The sequence below is a fragment of the Staurois parvus genome, unplaced genomic scaffold (genome assembly GCF_062004578.1).
Source record: "Staurois parvus isolate SC_StPar_1 unplaced genomic scaffold, SC_StPar_1.0 ptg001062l, whole genome shotgun sequence".
In the NCBI taxonomy this organism is placed as follows: Eukaryota; Metazoa; Chordata; class Amphibia; order Anura; family Ranidae; genus Staurois; species Staurois parvus.
This window is the reverse complement of record NW_028318858.1, coordinates 307,070-322,587: the sequence shown is the minus strand read 5'-3', so window position 1 is coordinate 322,587 and position 15,518 is coordinate 307,070. Positions and strand designations below refer to the sequence as shown.

The 15,518-nt window shown below is 41.7% G+C and overlaps 1 protein-coding gene across 1 annotated transcript in view; it reads left to right on the top strand.

Moving 5' to 3' along the window:
• AZIN1 (antizyme inhibitor 1) overlaps positions 1-7,927 on the top strand; it is a 43,618-nt gene extending 35,691 nt beyond the window's left edge. Inside the window, exons 10-12 of the mRNA XM_089658286.1 lie at positions 1,219-1,331; positions 3,706-3,920; positions 7,279-7,927. Of these exons, the coding sequence (XP_089514412.1) occupies positions 1,219-1,331; positions 3,706-3,920; positions 7,279-7,381 (431 nt within the window). The 3' untranslated portion in view covers positions 7,382-7,927. The remainder of the gene's footprint in view (positions 1-1,218; positions 1,332-3,705; positions 3,921-7,278) is intronic.
• The last annotated feature ends 7,591 nt before the right edge of the window (positions 7,928-15,518 follow it).

Sequence of the window (15,518 nt, the reverse complement as noted above, 5' to 3'; positions counted from 1 at the left end):
TTTAAAGCCTAAGTTATAATAATCAGCACAAAGAATGTTACTTGCTTTCAGTGAGATGTGTCCCTTGTGTTGCTCTTTCCTTTTGCAGAAATCATCCTCCAATGTTAGAACTAAGGGAGCTCTCACAGGCACTCATCGAGTACCCAACTATGCCTTACCTTTCCACCCAGTTTTTCCATTCATAGATGTTGGTACTACTATTCATACAGTGTTTCAATCATACAAGCTGTAGTATGGTAGTAAGGACCTGGGTGGAAGAAACAGCCATAGCCAGGTACTCTTGATGAATGCTGTCACAGATCCTAGAGTTCTAGTATTCCCTGTTGTGTGGGTGGAGGGGGGGGCATTGGAGGAAGATATTTTCCAAGGGACACATCTTACTGAAGGTAATGTCCTTTGTGTTCTGTAAGCCAAGGCCTAATTGTAAATGGTCAAGATTGTTAGCTGTTCCCTGATTCTTTTGCCAAGTGTCTCAGTAGTATGTTCCCAGTATCTAGTGGGTTTGTTGTGAACTCACAGGTACAAGCATCTGTACACGCATATCCTAGCAGCTCCTATGAAGAGAGATGAAAATGACTTCACACAGCCTTTTTCATGAGGAAACCTGTTCCCTAATGGACAACTGCAGGATTACCCCTTCCTGAAAATAGATATGCTCTGTGCAGGGACACTCATTAGAATTAAACTCGGCTGCTGCATGCCATCTGAAACTCCTGGAGTGAACACTGGAGACATCATTAACTTGGTGAATGCGTACTGCTGGTAATCATTTCCCTTCTCTCCAACTTGCAGAGAAAGGGAAATCCATTTCTTGGAGCTGCCATGCCTATACACAAGGTTGAAGAAATCCCCAGTGTTGACTCTAGGGGTTATTCTTTAAGTGCTAAACAAAAAACAAAAACCACCATAGCAGCTGATGGTAGTGGGATGGCTGCTGTTCTCTGCAGCGCACACATCTATTCTCTCAGCTGGGGTCAGCTGTTGCTCTGGTATCAAGATATGGAGAACTGGGAAGGCTTTTTATCTGAACACATCCTTCTGTAGCAATAAGTGTGATAGCTTGTCATTACTGCTGTTCTTGCTGCTATGTCTAGGGGTTACTGAGGTTTGGAAAGGGTGATGAGATGCAAGCTATTGAAAAGCAATCTTCAATACATTTGAAATGCTAAATTCTTTGCTGAAGACTTAACACAAATTTCTATACTGTTTTTCTTTCAGGAAAGTACACCAGTACCAAGCCAGCTTTTATTTATTGCTTGAATGATGGAGTTTATGGATCTTTTTCACGTAAATTATCAGAGAGCTTAAATACTGCTCCAGTGGTGCACAAGGTAAGCAGCTGTGTCTGGCCTAGCTCAGTAGCTTTGGTTTGTAAATCTTAGTCTGAAAATATCTTGCAGCAAGTCTTTACAAAGGTTTCAAGCCCTTAAACTACATTTTTATCTCCAGTCTGGTATTGGGTGTAACCGTAAAGCTGAACGCCAAGCAAACTGAAAAATACAGATGAAATGCACATATGGCCGGTTGACTAGAGAGATTACAATTTTACTGTTGCCAAAAGTACACCTAATAGAAATATGAGCGCTGCCAGGCTTGCAGTCTGAAAATGCTGGTTGCCTGGCTGTTTTGGCTTCAGTGCTTCCTAGACAGACATGAACCAAAAATGTCAAAATTCCTCATCTCTTGTGCTTTTATAGGTCAATGATTCAGAAAGTACTGAAACCAAAGTATCAGCGTGTTAAGTAAGCAACATTTTCCAAAAGATTGGTTAGAAATGGGAGCCTTCCTTTTTTGTCAAGTCATATGTACTTTTTTCTGTGGGTGCGGGGGGGGGGGGGGGGAAGTAAGCAGCTACAAATCTGTAGTTGCGTACTTTAAAAAAAAAAAAACAGCAGCTGACCTGTCTCTCGATCCAGTGATTGTGCTTTCCCCAGCCAAGTTCACTGGTCATCCTCAGTGCTGGCTACTTAACTATGGGCACCCTGCTGTGACCGCTTGCAGCTTCACAGCCAGGTGCCCACTGTGCATGCATGAGCAGTGCCGCACATTGGTCCCAGTCTTCTGAGACCTGTCATGTCCCAGGAGACTGGGAGGTCGGGGAAAGCTTCCGATCGCGTAGGTGGAGCAGAAGTGGGAGCGGGTACCTGTCAAAATCAGGTACTCCCCAAAGGTGTCAATGGGGAGCAAGGGACCAGTCTTTAGAGGAACCTCTCCTCTTTTGGGTGGAGTTCCACTTTAATTGAAGCTAGGTAATTTCCCAGCTTGTGATTGGATTGTGAAAGAGCAGAATTGGTTCACCCCTGCACTCTGTCCTCCTGTCAGCACATATTGAATACCTGATGGTTCCTAGGGCTTTCCCCCTCTTCCTTCCTAGTCTGCAATAACGAAGATTATAAGAGGTTGATACAAAGTCAAATTGCATTTAGAATTACATGGTATATATTGAATCTGAAGTTCTGCTGTGACAGTGAGCAGGCAGGCTCTTTTTGCAGATAAATGTCTCTTCTGCATTTAAGTGACCCTACCTGCTTGCTCGCTGTGCTCCCGCATTGAACACGAGCAGCGCATGCAAGGGAGCATTGGAAAGGAGCATTAACACTTTAGTTCTCCTTTAAACAGGATACTTGGTCTAAAAAAATTTGCAGCTAAAAATACTGTAGCTGTTGACGGTTAATAAAACACACCAGTACAGGGATTCAGCACTGTCCTCCGGCAGAATTGTAAATTTGCAGCCAAGGAAACACTAGAGGAATTTACTAAAACTGGAGCTGAAAAAATCTGGAGCTGCTGTGCAATAATCAGGTTCTAGCTTCAGATTGTTCAATTATGTGTTGAGAATGAAAGCTAGAGCCTGATTGGCTGCCATGCATAGCTGCTCCAGAGTCTGTTCCAGTCAAAGTAGTACACGATTTCTGGCATATAAACAAGTATACCTGCTATACAACATACCCAAAAGTGACAGGGTCACTTCAAAGCTACAGATATCATTCAGATCTTTAAAAATTCTGACAAGCTGAAGTATGCTTAATGCTGAAGTTTAGTTTTTAAATCTGTACCAGGGATGATCACCTAAATGACACATGCTGGTGGCACCTCGTTTCCTTGAAAATGTTTTTCCAATGGATAACCTGCAGCTGTTATCTTCTGGAGCTGTGGGGTAAATATGAGCGGCTTCACCTGTCACAGGCACTCTTCAGAAGTGCTCACTATGCCTACCCTTTCCACCCCCTTCGCCATTCATAGCTGTACTATCAGTTCTACAAGGAAAGTGCTCTATGAAAGGATGGGAGAATTAATAAAAGGTCCATGTCTTTTCATAGAGCGCTTTTCATTGGGGAAAATACAGCTTCTGTGGAGGGGGGGGGGGGGGGGGCGGAAAGAGCAGGCATAGTCTGCAATTTTGATTGTGAAGCCACTCGTAGCAACCCTGCCAGCACAAGATTACAGCTGCAGGGGGTTTCCAGGGGGCATTGGTTGGAAGCTTTCAACTAGCACACGGGGACACTCATCACTCAAGCACATTCCATGGTGCTGGTTTCAAAACAATATTCACTAAACTCCAGCTTTAAAACTATTATTGAATCTTAAATACTTGCCTTGCTAATACTTGTGAAGCAAGTCTTATGGGCTGTCCTGTTGCAGTTTTTAGTAGCATCATCCTGTCATGTAGAAGTGGCACTGATGACTTTTGTTTTTGTATTTTAGAAATACAACGAAGATGAGCAGCTTTTTGCTAGCACCCTTCTGGGTCCATCTTATGACGAGTTAGATATAATTGTGGACCACTGTCTTCTGCCAGAACTGAATGTTGGAGACTGGCTTGTGTTTGAGAACATGGGCTCTGGTACAGTGAGCGAACAGTCTGCATTTGCAGATTTTGAACGACCGTCCCTGTATAACTTCATGTCATTCAGTGACTGGTAAGTTTGTTCGGACTCTTCTGCTTTTGGTTTACATGGTTACAGATCAGTTTATACATTACACAGAAAAGTTATCGGTACACATGACTTTGTAGTATATTTAGACCTCTCTTCCGTGTGCCCTTCTTTCCAATTAATATCTAGAAGAAACGAGCGAGTGTAGTGGAGCAGCTAGCAAAAAAAAGGTAAAACCTCTTAGGATAACATATATGTATAAAACATGCAGCGCTCCTATCAATGATATAAAACAGATACAAATGAAGACATATGTATATTACTCCAAAATGACAGGCTTATATGTGTGCAAGATTGTGTATAACGCACACAACTATGAATCACCGTGCATAGATAAGTTCATGAATTCATTTCCAAAATTGAAACGTGAAGATGGGTGACAGTCTATATGTAGCCAACGAACAATATTCGTGACATCAGTGGTGCGGAAATGATAATAGTTTGCACTAACCAGATAGCGCTATATAAAACGCATGTAGATGATGAGATCATCTAGGTGTGAGCATCTGGACCCAGGTGTTCTGACTAGTGGCAGCATCTATCACAGCATTTCAATGGTTTCCAAATAGCAGAGCTCTGATTGTAGACCACCAGAGGGAGCCAGCAACCAGGATCTCTTCAGACCAGGTATCCCAAAGAGTATGATGTGTTCACCGACCACCAGAGGGAGATAGAGCTATGATATGCAAAAGGCCTGTTGGCCAGACAGAGGAGGTCCACGTGGATAGAAAGTCACTGAGGGCAGCTTTCTGACATGTTTCGTGCCATGCAAGTTCTCAAAGAAAGCTGGCCCCCTCAGTGATTGCTCAAGCATATATATGGGAACACATTCCCTTCAATTCATAATTGCGTTCGCGCATGCGCAGATGGCGCTTGCCCGTTCGCGCATGTGCAGTTCGCGGTGGCCATTTTGTTGAAGCTCAATGTATATAGTGGCTTCTTATTGAAGACATAGGAAGTAATCAGAAGGAGTGTATGGATAGTCACTCTACTTCTGCTTCTCTCCCATACTGAAAATGTTACATTGGAGTGCCATTAAGCTTTACAATATACAGATTTTGGGACAAAAGACGGTATACAAATCCTGAAATGAGTGATTAAGAAAATATGGGCTTATAACAGGGATCTTGTTATGAATAATCTCCTGTTTGTTCGATATAAGGATCTATTTGTTTAGCAATCCTGTAGAACTACAGGTGCCAGAATCGTCTTCCCAGACATGTGTATACCCCTACATATAATCAATATTAAACACCACAATAATATAAAACTTGTTAAACAATTGCTGGTGATTCTTGGCCCTGAAAATGAGTTGCTGTGTACTAAAGCAGCTTTTGGTAAACCTTTTGTGTTCATCAATATTTAGACAGAGAGATACCAAGTAACATTGTTACCTTTGCATGTGTTCATCTGCAGATCATAGTTGTGAACTTTGATCTGCAGAGGGTGTCAGTAAAGGCAACCTGACAAGTAAATGTTTTCTTTATAAAATGTGCCTAACCCCCGTAATATCCCTTAGTAAAAGGGTAAAGATGTCCCTAAGGTAAAGATGTTTAAGTATCTGTCTCCCTTCAACAATTTTTTTTTTTTTTCCTGGATTTTTTTTTTCCTTTCCATTAATATTTAAACTTTATTTTTATTACATTTTGTCAACTATTCAGTTTGTAAATAACTTTACTATGATTTGAACCAGAATAAAAATGTTAGTATTTTGAACAGGACAAAGAATAAAATGTATACTTTTCTACAGTAACACTATACACTGGTCAGTGTTTTTAGTTTTAAGGACTGCAAAAAAGATTTACTTCAACACAATACCACAAAATATTCTGGTCTGTCTTTAGGTATTCCTTAGTGTAAGTAAAGGCTAACTAGAACTATTTTTAAGTTCCCTCCCCACCTATCCTGCATACCTTGTATAAAAATCTGTGTACCTATCTCTTTATCCTGGTTATTTGATTAGCAACAATGGTTCCCCTGTGTAAGGGAGCACTTGGATCAGGGCTGTGAATTTCCAGAGCACTGGTGTTGCCTATAGGCTCCCATGGCCCATCTGACACTTCCTCTACCCTGCAGCAGCCACTGACTGACACAGGGGAGCCAGAGCTGCTGGATCATGTGACCAGACTGGATTAAACAAAAGTACACATCACTTGTTCCAGGTAAAAATGCACTTCAAATGTTACTATGAGTTTGCGAGGCCCAGAATGCAGGGATGATTTGTTTCAAAATGAAGTTCCTCTGCGTTGTAAATTGCCATTTAATTTTTAGTGCAAATGGTGCTAAAATGGTACCTCCTACACAAATGGGTGATGGGCAGCACTAAAGCAAAAAATAAATCGTGCTTGGAGAACATATAAAGCAGCTGACACATCAACGCAAATTGATAAATATAAACAAAAGTGCAGCACTAATAAAATTAGTGAGTAAAAATAGTGACAGTCCCGAAATGGTGAACTGAGTTTTTCAATTATGCTTCATATAGCGCTCCACCAGCAATGAGAGCATTGTGATCCACCATGTGCCACACAGATACGTTTACTGGAGCACATTTACTCTTAGTTAAGAGTCTAAATGCACTTTCTTTCCAAATGATCACTACCTGATATTGTGCACTTAATCCCAAAAGTGGATATCATGTAGCAGCTAAAACCTCAGATTTGTATCTCTCAAGCAAAGCATAAAAGGGCCAGAGAGGCCACATAGTGTAGGACCATAATATAGTGCCTTTTTAAAAAAGGTGAAACCCAATGATAAATTGCATGTGCACTAAATAGAATCCACCTGGTTTCAGTAGTCACAGGCCATTTCCGGGCATCGATGTACGCGATGACGTCATGAGCATTGGCTCCATCCGTGACATGCAGCACTGTCTTTTACATGCTAAGGTTATAAAAAACGACTTGATGGGAGAGATTCCTCCATGGAATCTGCAGATGAAAAGGCTGAGGTTGCTTGTTCTTGATCTAAACATTTGCATCAGTTAGCAAAGATGTGAATGTGATGGAAAAGCAGTTCAGTCTCCCATACTGTAACATAAACTGTTTAATATGAAGTCTGAGTAAAGGGCCTGTGTTGATGGGCTTTGGGCTTCTCTTCTGAGGAGCATTCAGAATTTAACAGATAAATTTGGTTTTTGAATAGATTTTGCATTCCCATAGACTTGTATGGGAAAGCAAAACCAGCTTTTGAAGAGGAACAGAAGCCTGTGAACGCTCTGCTTGAAATTTGACTTTTGACTGCCCTGGTCTGATTATAGCTGTACGTTCATATTCACAATTACTTTCACAATCCGTTTGTTTGAATTGTTTTTCTTAATCACTTATTTGGTTGTCTCCCCTAGGTATGAGATTCAAGATGCTGGGCTTACATCAGACACCTTGATGAGAAGCCTCTGTGTGCCTTGTTTTCAGTTTGGTGACGACAGTTTCTCCACTGTAGCTTAGTCATAAAACTTCAAATAAAATCTCTACAGGTACAAGTCTTCAGCTTGCCTGGTCAACATTCCAGACTGGAAGAACCGGTGTTCACCTCATTTCAAAACTTGAAGTTCAGTGTGTAGAAATAAAATGGGACCAGGCAAAAGCAGCTAGAAGTAATCCACTGGGGCGAGAATTAGATATGTCTGCATTTTCTGTGTGCCAGCTTTCTCCATCCCCTGCACAGTTTCAAGTCCAATATGCAACAAAATGGATGACTTAGTTGAGATGGAAACCATTACCTGGGTTCCTTGTAAGAGTTTACATAAGTACACAGTTTTTATACTAAGGATTCCTGTTAGTCTTGTAAATTTATTGTCTCCTCCAGTATAACATGTCTTTGAAAGACCAGTGTGTAACTTAGATATATATGTCTAGTGTGTGTGTAGATTGTGTAAATTTGTGCTTCGACCAGTAGTTTAATAAATGTAAATTGCATCATATTTTTATTTTTCCTTATTTGTCCCCAGACTGATCGTAACATGATTGCAATAAACTTTTGTGTAGAACCTATGGCTTTATTTCTACATTTGTTTCAAATGGGGGCTGTTGATTAGGCTGCGTGGTGTATGTATTTTATTTATTTTTTTCCCAAATTCTTCATTTATATGGACTTCACCATACTCACAGAACAGTGTAAAGCATTGCCAATATAAAAGTCAAAAGTAAAGGGGTAACATCCCCCGTATACAAAGATCTTGACATAATAGCCATTCAGGGATAAGGCACAAAGAGAGTAATCAACAGGTTAGACCATATACTCTATGCCGTAAATGAAAGGTTAACTGGAGGTGTACTGCGACGAGGAATACTCCCTGCCCCTATGAGCATTGGGATCCGTCTTTTTATATATATATATATATATATTATATATATATATATATATATATATATATATATATATATATATATATATATATATATATATATACACACACAGTGGGGATCGAAAGTTTGGGTACCCCAGCTAAAAATTTGTATTAATGTGCATAAAGAAGCCAAGGAAAGATGGAAAAATCTCCAAAAGGCATCAAATTGCAGATTAGACATTCTTATAATATGTCAACAAAAGTTAGATTTTTATCTCCATCATTTACACTTTCAAAATAACAGAAAACAAAAAAATGGCGTCTGCAAAAGTTTGGGAACCCTGCAGAGTTATTATCTTGTACTGCCCCCTTTGGTAAGTATCACAGCTTGTAAACGCTTTTTGTAGCCAGCCAAGAGTCTTTCAATTCTTGTTTGAGGTATCTTTGCCCATTCTTCCTTACAAAAGTCTTCCAGTTCTTTGAGATTTCTGGGCTGTCTGTCACGCACTGCTCTTTTAAGGTCTATCCATAGATTTTCAATTATGTTGAGGTCAGGAGATTGTGAAGGCCATGGCAAAACCTTCAGTTTACGCCTCTTGATGTAATCCCCCGTGGATTTCGAGGTGTGTTTAGGATCATTATCCATTTGTAGAAGCCATCCTCTCTTTAACTTCAGCTTTTTCACAGATGGCATCAAGTTACAATCCAAAATTTGCTGAAATTTTATTGAATCCATTTTTCCTTCTACGCGTGTGATGTTCCCTGTGCCACTGGCTGCAACACAACCCCAAAGCATGATTGATCCAACCCCATGCTTAACAGTTGGACAAAGGTTCTTTTCATTAAATTCTGTGCCCCTTCTCCAAACGTACCTTTCCTCATTCCGGCCAAAAAGTTCAATTGTAACCTCATCGGTCCACAGAACTTGTTTCCAAAATGCATCAGGCTTGTCTATATGTTCATTTGCAAAGTTCAAACGATGATTTTTGGGGTGAGGACATAGAAGAGGTTTTCTTCTGATGACTCTTCCATATTTGGAAGACCATATTTGTACAAGTATCTCTTTATAGTGGAATAGTGTACCACAACTCCATTGTCTGCCAGATCTTTCTGGAGGGATTGTGCAGTCAAATGTGGGTTTTGAATTGTTTTTCTCACAATCCTGCGAGCTGTTGTCTGATATTTTTCTTGGTCTTCCAGATCTTGCTTTAACTTCCACTGTTCCTGATGACTGCCATTTCTTAATTACATTCCGAACAGAGGATATTGACATCTGAAAATGCTTTGCTATCTTCTTATAGCCTTCTCCAGCTTTGTGAGCGTCAACTATTTTCAGTTTCAGTTTTCTAGACAACTGCTTAGAAGAACCCATGGTGCTGATTGTTGGGGCAAGGTCAGATGAGTCTGGGCATTTAAAACCTTTGAGACTGACATCACCTGGTCTTCCCAGACGATGATTGAGAACAATCCATGACACTGGCAGGTCTCAGCTTGGCAAAGGGGGCAGTGCATGCTATAAATTCTGCAGGGTGCCCAAACTTTTGCAGATGCCATTTTTTTGTTTTCTGTTATTTTGAAAGTGTAAATGATGGAAATAAAATCTAACTTTTGTTGACATATTATAAGAATGTCTAATCTGTAATTTGATGCCTTTTGGAGATTTTTCCATCTTTCCTTGGCTTCTTTATGCACATTAATACAAATTTTTAGCTGGGGTGCCCAAACTTTCGATCCCCACTGTATATATATATATATATCAGTATGGAAGGGAAAACAAATAGCATGAAAGAAGAAAAAAGGGGGGGGGGGTAAGAAAAGGGGAGTGGTTGCCAGAGGAGGAAAGGAAGCTCTGTCTCCAAGGGAGAGAGAATTCAGTCAGGAGCGGAGGGTACAAAGGATTTCCCCTTGTCAAAGAAAAGAAACATTCCAGAGAATCCTGGGCTTCGAATAGTCTCATCTATTTTGTGACGACAGAATCAGATCTTCCATTTTGTTGACGTCTTCTACTCTAGACAACCAGAGCGAGACAGAAGGACGATGGTCTCTCCATCTCAAGGCAATGCAGGATCTGGTGCAGTTAAATAGGGGTGTAAAATCGATTTGCCGTACGCTTTTCCAGGAATGTCCGAGACTTGTAGAAGAAAAAGACCTGGGTCTTCAGGAAGGACATAATTTGTAAATTTCTGAGATACGATGTATCTCCTTCCAGAAAAGTTCCAGTTTCAGACATGTCCAGAAAATATGCAGTAGAGAGAACCCCCCCGTCTCCCTGACATCTCCAACAGCCGTCTGTGAGTGTAGGACAGCATTTATTAAGTACCGACTGAGTGCAGTACCATCTGGTGAGAATTTTGAATTGTTTCCTGTATACGCATACAGATAGAAAATTTACAGACAAGTGGATGATTCTCCTTTGTTGGGCAGAAGAGAAAGATCTATTCAATGTCAGTTCCCATTTCTGTAGGAAAGGGGGGGGAATAATCCTCCGGCGGAGCTATCAGTTGCATGTACATTTGAGAGAGGGAGTGTGGCAGGGGAACCTCTTCCACACAGAATTGTTCAAAAGCGGTCAGTCGATGGTGGAATCTCTCAGGAGGAGGTAGTGCCATCAAAAAATGTTGTAGTTGGAGAGCACTCCAAAAGTTCAAGCGGAAACGGCCTGTTTCAGAAGTAAGCATCGCAAGGGACGGCCAATGTGCAGAGTTCAGAAAATGGGACACCTGGTAGTATGAGGAGCCCAATAAGGCATAGAGATCCGCCCGGCATACCTGGTGAAAAACGCAGGTTCCCCAGGATCTGAAAAAGAGAACAAGCCGAGGATAGGGAAGCGTAACGGCATACTCTGTAACCAATAAGCAAGGTAGTCCCCAAGATCGGGTGTTTCTTAATATTTATTTCAGGTACTTGTATAGCGCCGTCAATTTACGCAGCGCTTTACATATATATTGTACATTCACATCAGTCCGTAACCCTCAATATTAGAAGGAAGTTCTCGAACACCACACCGCTTGGTGTAAAAGGATGACACATTGCATTGAGCTTGTTCAATCCGGGGCCACAGCTTAATGTCAGTATGTCTACAGTCTCAGGCATCCGAAATGATTCACCTGGTAATATTTGTATAGATCCGGGACCGCGAGACCCCTGTGTTTAGGGAGAGTAAGCAACCGTCTCTACAATCTGGGTCGTTTGTGAGCCTAAATGAACTCCATAAACAGGGCAGTAGCCTGTCGAAAGAATTCCCTTGGTATATGAATCAGCAAAGCTTGGAAAAGAAGTGAATTTTGGCAGAATAGATATTTTAATAATATTGCATCTTCAGAACCATGAGAATAGGCCTTGGTGCCACGTGAACAGCTGAGTACGAACTTTACTGAGTAGGGGGAATGTAGGTAGCAAGATAACTGAGCGCTGAAGTTGTCCATTTGAAATTAAAATATTTTGTAAAATCGCCAGGTGGTTATGGGGCAAAGACACCCCCATCGCCTCTGATTTGGATACGTTAATTTCCAGGTTGGAAAAAGCACCATAGGCCTTCAGTTCCTTGAGGTGATTAGGAACAGAGATGGTCGGGTTGGTCAGCGAAAAAGCATGTCATCCGCATATGCAGAAACTTTATATTGGGAATCCCCCATCTGGACTCCGTTAATATCTGGATTACCTCTAATCTTGCAGAGAAATGGTTCCAGGGAGAGGGCAAAGAGGAGAGGTGATAAAGGGCAGCCCTGGCGAGTACCATTCGAGATGGAAAAGGGCTCCAAAAGGAAGCCATTCGCCTTTACTTGAGCTATCGGCACTGAGTAAAAGGAGATCCATTTGAGCATCTTCTCATCCAGCCCCACATGGCGCAGCACCATAAACATGAAAGGCCAAGCCACCCGATCAAATGCCTTTTCCGCGTCTGTACTCAAGAACACAGCAGGAATTTTAGGCTCGACAGGTGCACTAGGTTAAGAACTTTGGTATTGTCAGGAGCTTCTCTGGTGGGTATGAAACCCACTTGGTCAAGGTGTACCAGATCTGGTAGGTGTGGTTGGATTCAGGTGGCCAAGACCTTCGTAAAGATTTTCAGATCCATATTCAAAAAAGAGATTGGGCGGTAACTGCCACAGGAGGAAGGGTCTTTCCCCTCCTTGGGGATGACTGAAATATGAGTGTGTAGTGAGTCAATAGGAAAAAGGTCACCTTATGACACAAGCCGTTAAACAATTGTAACATGAGGTCCCAACGGGGAGAAAAAGCCGATAGTATCTAGGTGTGTAGCTGTCTGCATTGGGAGCCTTACCTGCGTTCGTAATGCCCAACACCATTTGCAGTTCTTTCAAGGTAATAGGTTGTTCAAGCTCCGTACGCGTCTGATCCGATAACGTGGGGAGACTGGAAGAGGAAACATATGCTGTTAAAATTCAAAGCGATCTGATCACATGGCAAATTATATCAGTCTTGGTAAAACTCGTGAAAAGCTGCTGTGATCTTGGAGGGTAAAGAAATTACATTTTCCTACCAGTACGTCCCATAAGGCGAGGAATATAGGACTGAGCGTGTTGTTCCTGCAAGACTAGTAAACGACCACATTTGTCTCCAGATTCACAATATTTTCTGCAGGCTTGTAACGCTGCTTTTGGCTTTGTAGTGGTATGCACTTTTTTAATGGAGGTGAACAAATTGGCAGCAGGACAATACTCCAAAGTGTCAGACTGAACTGGATATTGTCTGGGTTTAATATTGGAAGAAATTCCTCACTGGGGATTCAGGTAGTGCCAATAAATTTGCCTAATCATCCATGCAGGAATGCAAAAATGAAGGTGATGTATAAAAATGTACTCATGTACTTTTTGATCTCCATTTACTTTAAAGGCAACCATACACATCAGATGAATCACTTGATATGACAATTTTAAAAGGATTGCATGACCATCTACACCTACAGCCAAAAGATCTGTCTAGCTCATTTTCTGTTATGTAGCTGCCTTTCCCCTTTCACAAGTTTATCTTTGCCCAAAAAGTTGGTTTTGTTAATATGTAGCTTTTTATAGCAATCTTGTGCTCCAAACATGTCCAAGCCTATGCAGCTCCATTTTTATTTTGCATGACTAGCCACTGCTGCTGTCCTTATGGAACACTGCTCCTAATTTTGTTCGTTCTTCCTTGTAGTTCGAGAGTGGGTTCAATCGGCACCACATCTGGTGGTGACCTGCCCTAAGGCATTGATAGTTCATGCAAATAGCCTGTCTACCTCTGAAAAGAAAACTCCTGCCAACACCCAAAATAATCACCCCTCTACACCAGCATGTAGGGGCATTGTATTTTTATAACTGCAAACAGTAACTCTGTACAAACAAGTAAAAACTTCCTGTGGTTTACCAATGCTGAAAAGGTAGAAATACTAAAGTGTGCTGGGAGAAACCTTGATCCTGTGGAAATCTTCACTGCAAGGATGCCTGTACTCTTCCTCTCTCTCAACTTCTGGCATTGTAGTTGTTAACGGCTCCAGGTCTACAGGAAGAATGGCAGTACAGATGGCCTGACAGGGACATACACGCATTTTGCTCCTTCTTTAAGAATTTATTAATTACACTACTTGTAACTTTTGAATGGGGGAGAGATTCTGATAACTGGTCAGATTCTCCCCTATTCACAAGCGGTGTAATAGGGAAGACAACTCAATGGAGGAAGAGGAAAGAGGGTGTCCCTGTCAGACAATCTGTACTGCTGAAGACCCGAAGCTGCTAACCATTGCTGTGCTGGAAGATTAGAGCCAAGAGAAGTTGGGCATCCCTGCAGTGAAGATTTCTCCAGCTGCCAGCACAATGGTGGGATATCTTTTGCCACAATCACTTACCTGTGATGACGTCCCATGTGCTGGCCTTTCATCAGTCCGGTCTCCTGTAGAGCTGCACTCTGCTTCCCACAGAATCTGCCAGACTATTATACACGAAGCTGACACACCACCTATGTCATCTGATGCATTTCAATTCCTGCTGGTCTTTGTGGTAGTGGCAGCTGTGTGGATAATGGTTCTATGGGACGTGGACTGCAGCGCCATGCTTGTTTGCATCAAGTCACACATCTATTGCACTAAACCCCAAAGTATATGAAATCCAAAGAACAAAAACTAGGATATTACAGTTTACCAGCCAGTAGATGTGGCAGCTGCATTTTTTTTGTTTTTCTAGGCAAAAATACATTTTTGCCAAGTCTAGAAATACCTGGTGATTTTCCAGAAGTCCCTGTGACTGCACTGAACAGAAATCTGTTATCAGCTGCATTCCCAGTTCTCTTTAAGGTGTCCTTTTATGACACAGTGAATAGCTGTGATTCAGAAGATTGTGGCTATTCTCTGGTCATTCACAGTTTATGACACTCAGGAGATCAGCAGAGAACATGTTCAGCCCTTCACTGGAGATCTGTGTTCTCCCTCCAGATTCTCCAGCCCAGAGCTGGAGAATCGGAGGGACCGCAAACTAAGCAGAGATAATTTACCTCTGTTTAGTAAACTTATCTTTTACTGTAATCTCGTGAGATTATAGTAAAATCAGCCGTTTTCCAGCGTTTGGAGACCTGATCTACATATACTTCATAAACGGCATTCACAGGAGAACTGTGTTCTCTGAGAATGCCGGAGAACTGAGCAGTGATCTATTACTGCTGGTTCATAAACAGACACCTAAACTAGAGAAAACCTTTTCTCTTTCATGGAAATGAGTAGAGGGGACAGTTTCTGTACTCCAAATCTAGGGCTGTAAACAGGGTGACAACATTGTTCCTCTATAGGTACAATGAGGGTTGTCATTCTAGGACAGAAAAGTATTACTGGCAGGATAATCAGGTGAAAAAGTGGTGCAATAGCCTGAAAAAACTGCCACTAATTACTGGTAAACTGCAATATTATATTTTTGTTCTGGGGTTTATGCTTTAAAGGAAATGGCCCTTTTGAGATTTCATCCGGCAAATGCTAGTTTCCAGGCTGTCATACTGGAACGCTTTTAGTATTCTATAAATCCCATACCCAGAACAAGTATGCACAAGATTTGAAGGTAGAAGCACTGATCTTCCTTTCTTGGTGCATTGAGTGAAACCTTGATATATAGCAGCGGTCCCTAAATGGTGGACCATGGTCTGAGAATGGCCCCAGCAGCGATCCCTTCCGGACTGCCAGCCTGAAATGATAGAGCCGCCGCTGAGCAGGATGGTCGTCACGGCAACATGACATCAGTGAAGCAGGGGTGTAGATAAGGGGGAAGTTAGGGCAGGGGGGTCTGACCTCCCCACCCCCCCATCTCTAAGAGGAGAGT